General features: G+C 33.7%; 1 protein-coding gene across 1 annotated transcript in view; it reads left to right on the forward strand.

Annotated features, from left to right (window-relative positions):
* Nucleotides 1-14,569, forward strand: part of LOC125059258 (proton-coupled amino acid transporter-like protein pathetic) — a 42,531-nt gene that overhangs the window by 5,148 nt on the left and 22,814 nt on the right. Inside the window, exon 4 of the mRNA XM_047663624.1 lies at nt 12,102-12,223. Within this exon, the coding sequence (XP_047519580.1) occupies nt 12,102-12,223 (122 nt within the window). The remainder of the gene's footprint in view (nt 1-12,101; nt 12,224-14,569) is intronic.

Genomic DNA, 14,569 nt, shown 5'->3' on the forward strand with positions numbered 1-14,569 from the left:
GAACGAAATTCCTTTCGATTAATTTATATGTTAATTGGTATCATAAGAGTATGATAGATTTTCTCGACACCAATCTTACGACGAAAAAAAAAAGCCAACATCACAAGGTGTTGCCAGGCGGTCACCCATCCAAGTACTGACCTCGCCCGACGTTGCTTAACTTCGGTGATCGGACGAGAACCGGTGTATTACAATAGCAAATAGCAAAAAAGTGTCGTGACAACTTTTCGTAAGAATTTTTTCCGTCTAGCCCCCTTTCACAACGCGCGATAAGGAAGAATAAGAAGCGGCCAGCGCGCTTCACTTCACAATATAGGCTCGGTGCTGTCTTTATTTTAAAAATACTATATGCAATCAATGCGATTTGATTACAGTTAAAACACTCAATGATACTACTAAGTAACAGTTAAATGTAAAGTCTGTGCATGGGAGAACGAAATACATCTCGATTTTTAAAAAATAACAAGGATTCAAGCAAATAGCTCTACGCTATCATATTTCGGATTCATAATACTGTTGAATTTTTGTGAAATTGTTACGTTTAGTGCTAAAAGTGCTTCAGTCAATTTTAGCTGAAAGTTTCCTGAAAATTCATAGTGCATAACGAAATAAAAACACGTATTATTCATCCTTACGCATCAGTCACAACATTATCTAAACTCTTTTGCAAAAAAAATGGGCACCTGAGGAAATTTAAATTTTAAGGTCGATTATAAATTTCTAAATAAAATTCATTTGTCCGACGCACTTATAATCGTTCGTCGTAATACCCGTGAAGTGAATTCTGCCAATTTTTTTCTTGAAATTTTTGACATGCCATCTATTGTCAGAAAATGTTGTGGATTATTGTAAAATTTCTTTATGTCTCTGGAATTGCTAAAACGATTTTTTAATTATTACGAAAATTTTAAAACTTTTTGGATATTTTCTGTCAATTAAATAATTTATTCTTGAGAGATGAGATGGGATGAGATACCAAGAGATGATCGCTTTGTGGTAATTCTTGACTTAAAGAAGAACCTTGAAAAAGTATGAGGTGAGGACCGTGAGGAAGTTAACTTGTGGACGAAGAGGACCGACGCCAGTGAGTTCGAAGATTTCAGGAATGCTATGCGGAAGTGTGTTTCAAAGAAATCTTTCCTTATGGCATCTGGCATCAACAATGAAACACTGCTTCTTGTACTACTATTACGCAAGCGTAGGTGTAGAAGACACCGTAGTATGTGGGTGCGTCTAATACTACAATCAAGAGAACAGCATGGAATATTTCATCCTTTGTATCCCCTGCTGCTGAGAGAAGACACTAAAAAGTTTTTCAACTACTTTAGAATGTCCGTGGTTTCATTCGATGAATTAGTGAGTATTTTAAGCCATAAAATACAACGGACAGATTCCAAAATGAGGAAGGTATTGGTACTCAGTGGGGAGCGGGGAGGAAGTGGCGCGCGGTCGTCAGCAACCGCTTGTAGCAGTCCGTGTATTGTGGGTCCGGCAGCGCTAAGCAGTCGACCCCACGGCGAAAGTCGACCGCAGAGCGACTGCTCCGACCGCTCAGGAATTGCTCGAGCGGTCCGTGTATTGCGGAAATGAATTTAGTATGGGAACTGCAGATGACAAGGCCAGCGTTAGACAGCCGCTTACATATAGGTACCGACAAAGTGTCAAGCGGTTGATGTTCGAATCAACTAACTTGCACTATTTATGGGTTTTATTTGTTTCTAAAAAACAAAGGTAGTGAGATAAAATCGTTGAAACGCCATCAGAAATAAAGAATAAACTTGACTTGCCACTGATACACTATTAATGAAATTCGTTAAATCTTATTAAATTTGCAGCAAAACGATAAAGATATGTTAGAGATGAATATGATACGTTTACTTCGGCGGCAACCAAATATCCTTTAGATAAAAAGCGCACAAGGAACTTTTTAAATCAGTGTTACCGTTACCTACCAAAAAGATGGTTATGGGTGCAAAAATTTCTATCTACAGTTGCCAGGAAAATAAAGCAACATCCTGACAACAGAAAGAAGAGTAGAGAGAAGTTACCAATACAACTACAACAGGTGGACACAAAGACTAGTGAAATGGTTGGGCCCACGACATCATGAGGCTGGCCTAGTGCCAGATTGACAGATGAAACAATTAATAAAAATACATAAATCTAGGGTAGAAAGTTACTAAGCGATATAATATTAATCATAAAATTCGATTTTTTCGAGCTGAAAACAATTCCCCAGATCGAAAAGCAAAATTCCAATATCCCGACAAACATTTATATATTAATTATCGACGACCATGATTACTGTCCTAATTTTACAAATATTCAAGCAAGAAAACGACTCAAATACCTTTGTAAATTTGAGGAACTAACGATTTCATATGAAGAATTCAATAATATTTGGAATGTTTCGAGCTGTGTTGCTGAAATTAAATCCCAAGCAAATAACTCTCGTTGTTAAACTCAACGGATATAAACTTAATATAAGGATCGCTACCTTAATTTGATGCTTCAAATACTTTACATTGGTGGTTAGGTTAGATAAACTTTCAAGATATCTATTCTCATATTAAAGCGATCTTTTGCCGCGATGTTGGTATTCAATATTTCCCTGTATGTAATATCGGTTTAATTACCGGTTCCCCTTGTGTAAATTATAAATTAACCCTAAGTGAAGTTGCCTTAAACTACTGAATGTAAGACGTACCCAAACGTAATGTTGCCAACATTCTATTATTAACTATTACAATTACACATCTATATATATAAAAGAAAGTCGTGTTTGTTACAACACTTATAACTCGAGAACGGCTGGACCGATTGCCATGGTTTTTTATTTGTTGGATTTGTTTCCGTCCCGAATAGCAGAATAAGCAATAAAATATCGGAAAGGTTATCGAATAACAATAAATAAATTAATTAATTTTACGAATGCAAAAACCATATGGTGCCATCTGTTGACAAAACTACGCATCATTTTACGTCGAATTCGTGTCAGTTCAAGAAATTCCAATCTTGAGGTGAATGAGGAGATGCATAACCATGCTTTGATCCTGATCAAAAGATTTTGGATATCAGAAAGTGCTTAACATGCAGTATCGCCATATTGACGCTAGAGAGAAGATGCCTAATGTGTAAAACTGCCATTCTTCTTTCGCAATGGCAAGCAATAAAACATTTCTGTATTTGCAAAAAAGTTGTATTAATGTAAAACTTAACATTAATGAAATCCTAAAATAAGTTAAATTAAAGTAACAACGATATTATAAGGTTGTAGGGCGGAACGAAGTTAGCCAGGTCAGCTAGTATGATATAATAAGGTTTTCTTTTTAAAATAATTTTTGACTGTTGCCTTTGACCTATATAATTTATTAGTAATAAATAAAATGGTCCCTCAGGCTAACAATAATATTGGTATCAGAATTACGAATATCTCAAACTGTGTGCATAGTTCATTCTTTCACACAAAATCATTATTGTTTTGGCAACAATCCTAGGGTCTACGTGCATGCCATATGTATTATCATAGAATTTTAGATTTAATTACATTTCAACTATCATATAATAAATTCCTTTCTTAATAAAAATACAACGGACTCCAAGTTACACTAAAAGGAGTTTGATGACAATCTTTTTTATTCAAATTTATTAATAAGATTCTTGTATTAAGCACTCTTTGTCTGAATGACACCTCAATTATCTAGATGGAGGAGATATGGTTGAACATTCACAAAAATTTACGTTCATTGATAACCTCCACCGGTTTTATGAAGTCGGTTAAAAGTACTATACGTAGATAATATAGGTGAGATTTATATTGGTATCAATGAAGATTCATTTAGATAAATTCATTAGATATTTAGATAAATATAATGATATAATTTCAGTGATTAGATATACCATTTTACTAACTTAATCGATTAAATGATATTTCACTCAGTATGTTAGTGATGTTTATGTACGTATAGGGTCTTTAGACACATTCATATTGATTTACAATCCACTGGCAGCCGAAGAAAAGATATTTCATCTGACAGCTGTCACGTGATAATTAAAGATGCAACAATTTTGTACATGAGTGTATCTATTAAATATTGTAGTCTGTGTCACACTGTGTGTGTGTTGATCACTACAAACACCTAAAATTTGTTATTGTCATTGTCAAGTGTCATATACTTTTGTCATTTTAACCCGAAGTCGTATTTTGCAGGTATTTTTATTTAATAAAAAAAAATATATGCAGTGTTGCCAACTTAGCACTTTCGGTGCTAGATTTGGCACTATTTTCCCAATTCAAGCACTGTCATTTAACATTCAGCACCTAGCACTAAATTTAGCACTAAACAGCCATCCTTCGGATTTCTCTGGTTGCTGTAACAAAACGCAGCCACGCAAGGTGTAGTAATAAAACGCTACTATAATTTTTAAATCGAACGCGACCATATCTGTCTAATCTATATTAGGGGTAGAGGTATCTGAATATAAAGATGCAAACAACGAAAATCCCTATAATGAACTAGTTTCATTGGCATTTATATTACTATCATTGCCGCATTCTAACGCCTTTGTTGAGAGGGTGTTCAGTTCAATGAACATTTTAAAAAATAAACTGAGGAATAAAATGAATTTGGACACTTCGAATTCACTTCTTCATATCCGAACAGGGCTCAAAAACTTAAATAAAAATTGCCATACATATGAAATTCCCCAAGAAGTTCTTAAAAAAATTGGCAAAAAAGATATGTACTCATTTAAATTGAAAAAGTCTGACAGCGAAGAACCTTCCACTTCCACGGCGGCTTCAGCGTCAGTACAACGAGAAGCAGAATCAGCAGTAGAGACAGACGATAGTGAAGGTGATTGGATGCAGTTTTAAATAATTGTTATCAAATTAAACCAAAATTAAATTAATTATATCTTTTTTTCATGTCTAAAAAAATAGCACTATTTTTGATATTTTTTATCAATGTAGCACTATTTGAGATGTCATTTAGCACCTACCTAAGAGATCGAGTTGGCAACACTGAATATATGGTTTATAGGCGGATTTGTGGTTATAGTAATATCGCGATAGTAAATATCATTTCTTACGACATTTAAAGGGAAGTAAATTATAACTTGCGTGCTTAATGTAATAAATTATTAACGGTATAACGAGCAATTTTAGGAAAAATTTAATTGCGGTAAATTCCGTTGTTTATTGGCATAAACTTAAGGTTATATTCATTTCACTTAAAATCTTTAATGAAGTAGTCGGTTAGTCGGATAAATATTTTATCCTTTGTATCGACGTGATGTTATTTGGAATTAATATGCAGATTTCCTTTTTAATTTCTCGTAGCTAACAAAATATAATTTTGGGTCGTTTAATAAAAATGGATAATTAGTATGACGCAATTATCTTTTATGAAAAGCCATTTTATTTTTTTAACGTTGTCACCTTTCAGGTATATACTCTTTGTAAATATTTTTCCCAAACCTAAAATTCCCTTTTTAATAAATCCAGAAATCTTCTGCTTGATTCCTTCCTCCGTGTACCGCGGCTGCTATAGCGTCATCGTCTTCAAATGTATGGCCCCTGAGATGAGATCACTACGAGCTAGGTCTGGTGACTACTCTGGTTTGGTGGAGGTCTTTCCTTTAATTCGAAGCCAGCTTCTTGAATGGCAGAATAAATCCAATCAAAATAAATTATGATTCTTAAAAGTAATAAGACGAATATCAGATTAACCAAAGCAACAATAAAAATCAACGGTCAATTGACTCGATCATAACATTTCCTGATAAGCCAAACATTTATACATACATATTTATATTTTTTGTTTCCAAGAAGAGTTTATAGTATTATCACTGTTTATTGGACGCCCACATATATTACTAAAATTAGTGCGTAGTCGCAGGACATCATTACTATCTTGATATTTGACTTATAAATTGTAATATCGCATTTTAACTATTAGAGATTTTAACTTTAACGCTATTAACTTCAGTCAAACATGCTAAGCAATACAACACGCAATGATTTTGCCTTTCCATAAATACCCTCATTCATTTAAAGTAATCACTAATCAGTTCTATAACACTGTAGTACTGTAGTACTCATTCGTTTATTTCTTTTCAATTGTGTTTCATTGTTGTTATAATAACAAGATTGAAACAATGTTGTATATCTCTAATAATGTTGAATATTTTATAAACAATTTAATACATGAACGTAAACCTTATTTCTGAAAGTATACACATATTTCAAAGGACCTTAAACCTTAAACCTTTAATATTAAAGTTCTTTGAAAGTACCATACTATTAGTATTTACTCAATTTGAATAAAGTAAATACTTATAGTATGGTAAATATAAAAATAAGGTTGTGCCTTAAGGGATAGACGATAAATAGTGGGAAGAATATATAAATCGGAAAAATAGGATCCGGGATTCTTAGATTGAATGTATAAACAGTCTTTTAAAAAACAATGTCTTTAAGGTGCTTTCGGTTGAGTTTCTTTTATATTAATAAATAATAAATTATGTAAAAATGTATTTGGTTTAGATTGATTACTTAATCATTGTTATTAAGATTTTGTTTTTAAGTTATTGTACACAAATATTTCCCCTTATTTGAAAAAGTTCGAGTGAAAAATATTATAGTGTTTATAGCTAGAAACTGCTGCTCCTACACATTGAATAATACACATAATCACTTTTTATACAATAGCCAACAATGGAAAATCGTTCTTGTTATAAAAGAAATTTGTATGGATAAGTTTTTTAACCCTTTTAGTTAAATCAACCGCAAACTGTACCTCTAATCGCTATTTTAACTGTAATTGCCTAAAGTACATTGGTATTCAATGATAATAGAAATCCCAATGTATTGGTGCAATAAACACTATGAGGCTCAATTACTACTGTAATAACATCAGTCTGGACACACTTTGTATGAATTACTGTTCCACAAATTGTTAGCTCTGTAATTTACAATAGCGATATCGATTTCGATCCTAACATTAATTTTAATTTTGGACTATGCACCTGCTACTTAAATCCCTATAAAGTTAAAGCTATTAAAACTTTTCAACTCCCGGCTTAAATAGAATGCTATTAAAAAGTCTCAATAGTTATTAGCGTTTGGTTAAAGTATTTACAAACATATGTATGTATGCAGTTATTAATTCACATAGTGAAAAGCTGTTTGATAATAAACGTTTGTGTAAATTGTAAAACATATTTTAAAGCATAGATAAATCACATATATCAGTTTTAGGTCGTGAAAATAATAAACTATTAATATAATATATTCAAAAGTCGGTCATAGTTATATACATACCTACTTAAAGTAAAGAAGAGAAGAATAATTATAGCATACAATTGGATATTTACAAAACTCTTGGTCAGACTTTTGTCAGATATTAAATCCGAAAAGGCGAACAAAATATAGGCGAATAGTATTAATAAAATTGTTCTCTTCATAAAACTTTTGTTAATAAATCCATTCTCTGCGATAAACGTAGAATGTATAGGAGTACTCGTAAACTAATTTGAGATTCCATTCCATGAATATTAAAGCCTCAGATAGGATATAAATTTTATCTTTGTACAGTGTAAACTCTTTGTTTAAATTCATTCGTTATAACGAAAAACTGTCTAAAACATAAAAATAAGTTTAAATATTTTTTTGGTTTAAAGTCAAAGTCAAATCATTTATTTCAATTAGACCATCTAAAATGGCACTTTTGAACGTCAAAAAAAAAAATATTTAAAGAAGATTCTAGTTGCCCCTTCCAAAAGGTAGTTTCGTGTGGAGAAGAATGGGCAAGAAACAAACATATGTATGTATGCAGTTATTAATTCACATAGTGAAAAGCTGTTTGATAATAAACGTTTGTGTAAATTGTAAAACATATTTTAAAGCATAGATAAATCACATATATCAGTTTTAGGTCGTGAAAATAATAAACTATTAATATAATATATTCAAAAGTCGGTCATAGTTATATACATACCTACTTAAAGTAAAGAAGAGAAGAATAATTATAGCATACAATTGGATATTTACAAAACTCTTGGTCAGACTTTTGTCAGATATTAAATCCGAAAAGGCGAACAAAATATAGGCGAATAGTATTAATAAAATTGTTCTCTTCATAAAACTTTTGTTAATAAATCCATTCTCTTCTCTTAAAGTCAAAGTCAAATCATTTATTTCAATTAGACCATCTAAAATGGCACTTTTGAACGTCAAAAAAAAAAATATTTAAAGAAGATTCTAGTTGCCCCTTCCAAAAGGTAGTTTCGTGTGGAGAAGAATGGGCAAGAAACTCCACACTTACTCTTTTAAAATAAACACAAAACTCATACATTTCTTCACTCTTTATAATGCAACAGCCATTCTCTATTACGTAGAAATATTTTCATATTTAGACATGAACAACAATTAACAAATATTGGCATAGCAAAACACGTCAGGCAAAGTTAACAGAATATATGTGTTTAGAATAATTAACCTATTGATAGTAATAAAATTAGAAATTATTGGAATTGGTAAAATTTCTTTTTTTTTTTTCTTTTTTCCCTTATAACGACAACTCTCTATAACAAAAAAAATGCTTGGTCCCTTGAAATTCGTTATAAAGAGGTTACACTGTATATTATTTGCTTAAGGTATAGAAAATTTACGTAACTACTTCTCACCAAATATACTAGAGGTATTCAATAAAAAGTGATAAGGGCCATTACGCAATTTTCTTTTACTTAATGGTAATTTATGTTTCGACGTAGCCACCTTTCGTGTTTCGTACGTAGCCACGTATTAATGCATTTGGTATATCTATGTACTAAATCTGAAATTCCCTTATCCCTTTAAAAGTCGTGTACCGGAGCGATTATTGCGTCATCATCTTAAAAAAGAAGGCCCCCTGAGATGTTCATTTACCCGTGGAAACAGTCTGGTGAATATGAAGGATGTTCTATCAATTCGAAGCCAGCATCTTAAACGACAGCATCGCAACTTGGGCGCGGCTGCGTTATCTTGGTGAAACAAAACTTCAGCGACTTTGCCATGCCGATGCTTGCGTATTTTCTGACGGAACTTTGTTATTGGTCCGGTGTATTCGATCATTATCGTCCGTTGGCTTACCCAGAAATAACAGCCCCAGATCTTACCGGCGCGGCGGATGGAATTGCTTTAAATTTCTTAGGTCTCGTTTACCTAATTTTACTTTACTGAAATAGATAGTTTACAATAAATTAATCATAATCATAAAAGTTAAAGCGACACTTTAAAAACAAATAGAGAGGAGTAATAATACCTATATCTCTGTTTCACCAAGGTCATAATATTTCCGCGAAAAGAGTGGTAATCAATTATTATGTTCTAGAGTCTAGACATTCGTTAAACTGTTCCTTCGTAATGTGCGTCCGTAATTATATTTAAACAGTGAAACAATCTTAAAACGCTTTCGCACTTCAGTCTAATTAAACTAATTACTGTCATGTACATTTAGTTATTAAAATAACAATTTTTAAATCGTCAAATAGGAAAAAAATATATGTTTATGTACTTAGTTTTTTTTTTTAATAATAGATTTTGCTTTTACGACTTTGCCTGGGCAAGCGATATACTTATGTTGCTATCCAAGTGTATCGCATTAACACTACGAGTATTTATTGAACATCCCTCGCATATAGCTTAAGGTATTTGACGTAAGTCTCTTAAGTAAAGCATGTCAGGTTAGGGTAGGGTCAACTTAGGGTAAAACGAGCGTATCAAGCTAAGTTCTAAGTAAGACTTGTATATGTCAAATTTAAAACCTTTTTGTGACAGACATAGCGCCAAGTCTTGATTCTAAATTCTACCCAGAATTTACCCATAGACGAAGCGGGTATTGTCCAGCATTAGAACTTTACCTTTTCATGATTTGTATGTAAGTGTTAATATTTATTACAAATACGTTATATTCTGTCCTACAATGGAGAGTTATATAAGGATACTAGCTGACCTGGCAAACGTCGTTTTGCCATGTATATCATTTATAATAAAAACTAGGGGTGGATCGTAGAGGGGTGAAAATTAGGGGTTGTATGTATTTTTAATGCTGTATCATAAAAAAAATAAAAATAGTCTAAAAATTAAAAAAATATTAGGGGTGGACTACCCTAACATTTAGGGGGAAGAAAAATAGATGTTGTCCGATTCTCAGTCATACCCAATATGCACACAAAATTTCATGAGAATCGGTCAAGCCGTTTCGGAGGAGTTTAACCGCAAACACCGCGACACGAGAATTTTATATATTAGGTTGAGACACTGTCACTTGTCGATAAAGGTAATATAATATTAAAGATAAATAGTAAGGATATTTGTGGCACGTTTGCGTCCAAGTAGAAAAGGGTTCGGAAACTTAATAAGTTTCATGAAACGATACGAACATTTCGTAACCTAATTCTATAGGTTTCGTTATGAACATCAATCCTAATCTTCCTAAGTGTTTCGGAAAATGACTTAAGGTCTCCGTTGGGGCGGTCCCGAGATTTAATCCGATGATTGGCCAATTTCGTTTGAGATAAAAATATATTTGTATAGTTCAGGTACTTTTATTAAACCTACTGTGAAGTGTACTTACTTAAGTACTTACTTATACGTTTCGATCAATGAACAAGCAAGGGCAACTACTCCCAGCGATTTTAAACAAGTATAGAGAAATGATAATTCTAATTTTAGTTCGTGGATCTATAAAAAACTGTGCACAATTGGACTTGTAAAGGTCCAAATTAAAATAATTGTTTATTTCCCTGTCTATATATAGGTTTTGCAACTAAATCTCTAGTGCAGTTCTATAATAGTCGGTCTGAAAACCCAAAATATATATAAAGTTTCAATAATGTATAAAGTTGGTCGAAACCAGCTGCGTTTGCTGGATTATATTTAGGCCGGGGGCGTTCTTAACAATGCCTGAAATTAAATTCCCAAGTGACACACTGTAGCTCCATCAATTAAATCATTTTGAGTTTTGAAACATATTTTCAAGCAAATTTGGTTTGATTTGATTTCCTTAATGATTTCTATAGGTATAATTCACAAGTAAAATGCAGAGACGAGACTGCGCTAAGTATGACTCCCATATAACAAATCCAATATGTCATTATCTCCCTTATATTCAGCCTTGCGATTCTGTAACTCACTTTTCGAACTCACACAGCGGTTTTTGCAGCGGCGGTCACGCTCAAATCAGTCGTAAAGCAGTCATTTTACGATTTGGCATACTGATAAGGAGGGAGCTTGTAGTTTATTGTTACAGAAAGGGAGTTACAGAATCACAAGGCAGAGTCAACGCAAGTCATAGTTCACGATAAATCTCGACTATTATCTCACCCTAGAACATTGGAAATCAATCTCGAGACAATATTTGCATAACGATACATACACGAACATTATCCGCCAATAATATTGTGCCTTCGGCTAGAACTTAGCTTCTGAAAGGGGCACACTTTACATGAATTTGATATTAATTTAACTTCATTCATTTACGAACCCTTTGTAAACTTGAGTGTACTGACAAAAGGTGAAATTAATTATTTTTGTAAATATTTAAAATGATTATTTATTGAATGTTGTATATATTGTTTAATAGTATTTTTGTCCCAATGATTTTAAATGATGCTGTTCAGCTTGCCAGACAGTGTGGATGTGTATTAAAATTTATATATAATAAGGGTCTGTTTCACAATGTTCGGATAAGTTCTACATAAATTCCAAATTAGCTATTTATCACTTATTGGTAGGATAAACACTATTGTTGCGTTTCACGACTGTCAGATAGCGCTATTCGTCACATAAAGTCCATAAGTTATGAGTACGATGAAGTGTCAAATACCACAATTTATCTTCCAAATAATTTATGTGTTGCATAGCTATTTGGTACTTTATCCATACATTGTGAAACAGACCCTAAGTGTTTTGAGTTCTGCATATACTATGTTAAAATAACTCTCGTGAGTTGTCGATATATCGCGCACCTTCACTTTGATGTTCTAAATCTGGGCTTTAGGGTGACGTGTAATAACTCGTTATTTGTTAAATAATAATATTAAAATATATGTTTTAGGTGCAAACATCTCGGGAAGTTTGCCAAGAATGCAGGGTCGGTTCACTAAGTTACACAGACACGTGTGCCAAAGCCTTCGAGCGTGGTCCAAGGAGATTGAGGCGTTATTCCGTAGCGGTCCGGTAAGTTATTTACAATTAAAACGTAGGTGTTACGGTTAATGTATTTATCTAAGTTATCTTAGCTCATTTGTTAGTCGACATCGTAACTTGCGACTAAAACAAGCGTACTAAATTACAGAATAAATTTACATTTATTTTATTCGGTTATTTATTATATTTTAAAGAAAACTCTACAGACATGTAAAATATGTTGCAGCCATCTTAACTGCCAATTTACAAATTGCATATGGCAACTTACAAACTTCGAATACATGAAATGATAATGAAATATGAAAAGAGTAATGCCCGCCTTCCACTGCGAGCGGAACGGACCCATTACGGACTCCGCTATACTCGTAACGATGATTTTCATACATCTGCTTCCACCAAAGCGGAGACGAGCGCAGCGGAGAAAGAGAGTTGAAAGAGTCACATATGAGGTTAGCGAGTTGACCGAGTTTCCCACGGAAATGAAAATGTATGAAAATCATCGTTAGGAGTATATCGAAGTCCGTAATGGGTCCGTTCCGCTCGCAGTGGAAGACGGGAATTACAAAGTCGCTTGATAAAAAACTTGTGTAAGAACATTGTAACATGAAGGAATGTTTCTATAAAAAAATTAAAATACATTATTTCCATCAAGACGCGAATAGAGTCACTCCCTTAAACCCTCTTATTTCCCTAAATGTGCATGTGCTTACACCAAAGCGGAGACGAGCACAGCGGAGAGAGCGAGTTGAAAGAGTCACATATGAGGTTAGCGAGTTGACCAAGTTTCCCACTGAAATGAAAATGAAAATGTATGAAAATTATCGTTACGAGTATATCGAAGTCCGTAATGGGTCGTTCCGCTCGCAGTGGAAGACGGGAATTACAAAGTCGCTTGATAAAAAACTTGTGTAAGAACATTGTAACATAAAGGAATGTTTCTATAAAAAAAATTAAATACATTATTTCCATCAAGACGCGAATAGAGTCACTCCCTTAATCCCTCTTATTTCTCTAAATGAGAATTTGTAAATCCACGGAGAATTTCCATATTGTTCGAGATCCGAGGTAAGTCCGAAATTATGCAATGCGTCTGCTTTGTCTATTTGGGTAGTAATATTAAACAATAAATAATTGTTTCTATTTTGCTTGCTTTTGACTTTAAAATTACAAATTATGAACCCAGAAAATTAAATTACAAAATTAAATCTGCTGTCATATGTCATAGGTGTCGTATAATTTGAAAAATAATAAAATAAAATTGTCATTTTCTTAATGAGAACACAGTTTTTAATCAAAAATAAATGAAGTTATATATTTAATTTAATTCATAAATATTTAAAGAAAACACTTTTTACCGGATTGAAGTTATGTATTATTATAAATTTACAATTATTTTACATAATTTTAAATATTTTACATAACTTCAATCCGGTAAAAAAGTGTTTTCTTTAAATGTGTAAAGGTTTTGTCAATAAAAGTCAATACTATTCATCAAAAAAACATTGCCTACAAACTTTATGGTCTGGATTTCTGTATCTGTTTTGTTTTGTATTCTGATCATTTGTTTTTTCTAACCAAGCATCAGGCAAGTAACATAGGTCACCAGCATTCTGTGGCTGTCACGCGTCGTCGTCTAGGCATGCCGGTTTCCTCACGATATTTTCCTTCACCTTAGGGTTAGGGTTAGGGTAGTAGGACTCCTTTCTCCGCAATTAGACTCGTAATTGGTCCGTTGTGCGTACGAGTCCTGGCTAATTTAGCCAGCCTAGCTCCTTCCAGAAGCACAGAAGTCTCCTGGGCACTTCACAGGCTTCCCGGAGCGACCTCACCGTTTCGAGGATTTTTTCACGTTGGTTAGCCACAGCCTCGCATTCCAGGACTACGTGGGTGACTGTTTCCTCTGCGCTGAAATAGCCTCTGCACAGGGGGCTGTCTGTCGCGCCTAGGACAAAAAGATGTTTATTTAGGAGGCAATGACCCGTTATTGTCCCTATCATTGTTTTAAGGTTGGTTCTATTTAAGCTTAGTAGTCGCTTTGTCAGTTGCGGGTTTACTGCTGGCAGAGCCACTTTGGACTGTCTGCAGGCCGCACCATGCGACCATCGTTGTTGCTGGAGTTCAGCGGATCTCTGGCGAATCCAGGTTCGCACCAGCGAGAAGGGCAAAGGGAGGAGCGGATACGGGCCAGCAGGCATCATTCCGGAGCCTCTTCTCGCAAGCTCGTCTGCAGTTTCCTTCACCTTACGAGTGGATGTTAAATGCGCATAGATAGAAAGTCCATTAGTCAATAGACGGTGATCAAACGAAGCCAACACAGTTCAAACAAAATATAGCATAAAAAAATGAAACATATACATACATAGTTATTAAAACAAC

Source organism: Pieris napi, chromosome 19 (genome assembly GCF_905475465.1).
Source record: "Pieris napi chromosome 19, ilPieNapi1.2, whole genome shotgun sequence".
NCBI classification, from domain to species: Eukaryota; Metazoa; Arthropoda; class Insecta; order Lepidoptera; family Pieridae; genus Pieris; species Pieris napi.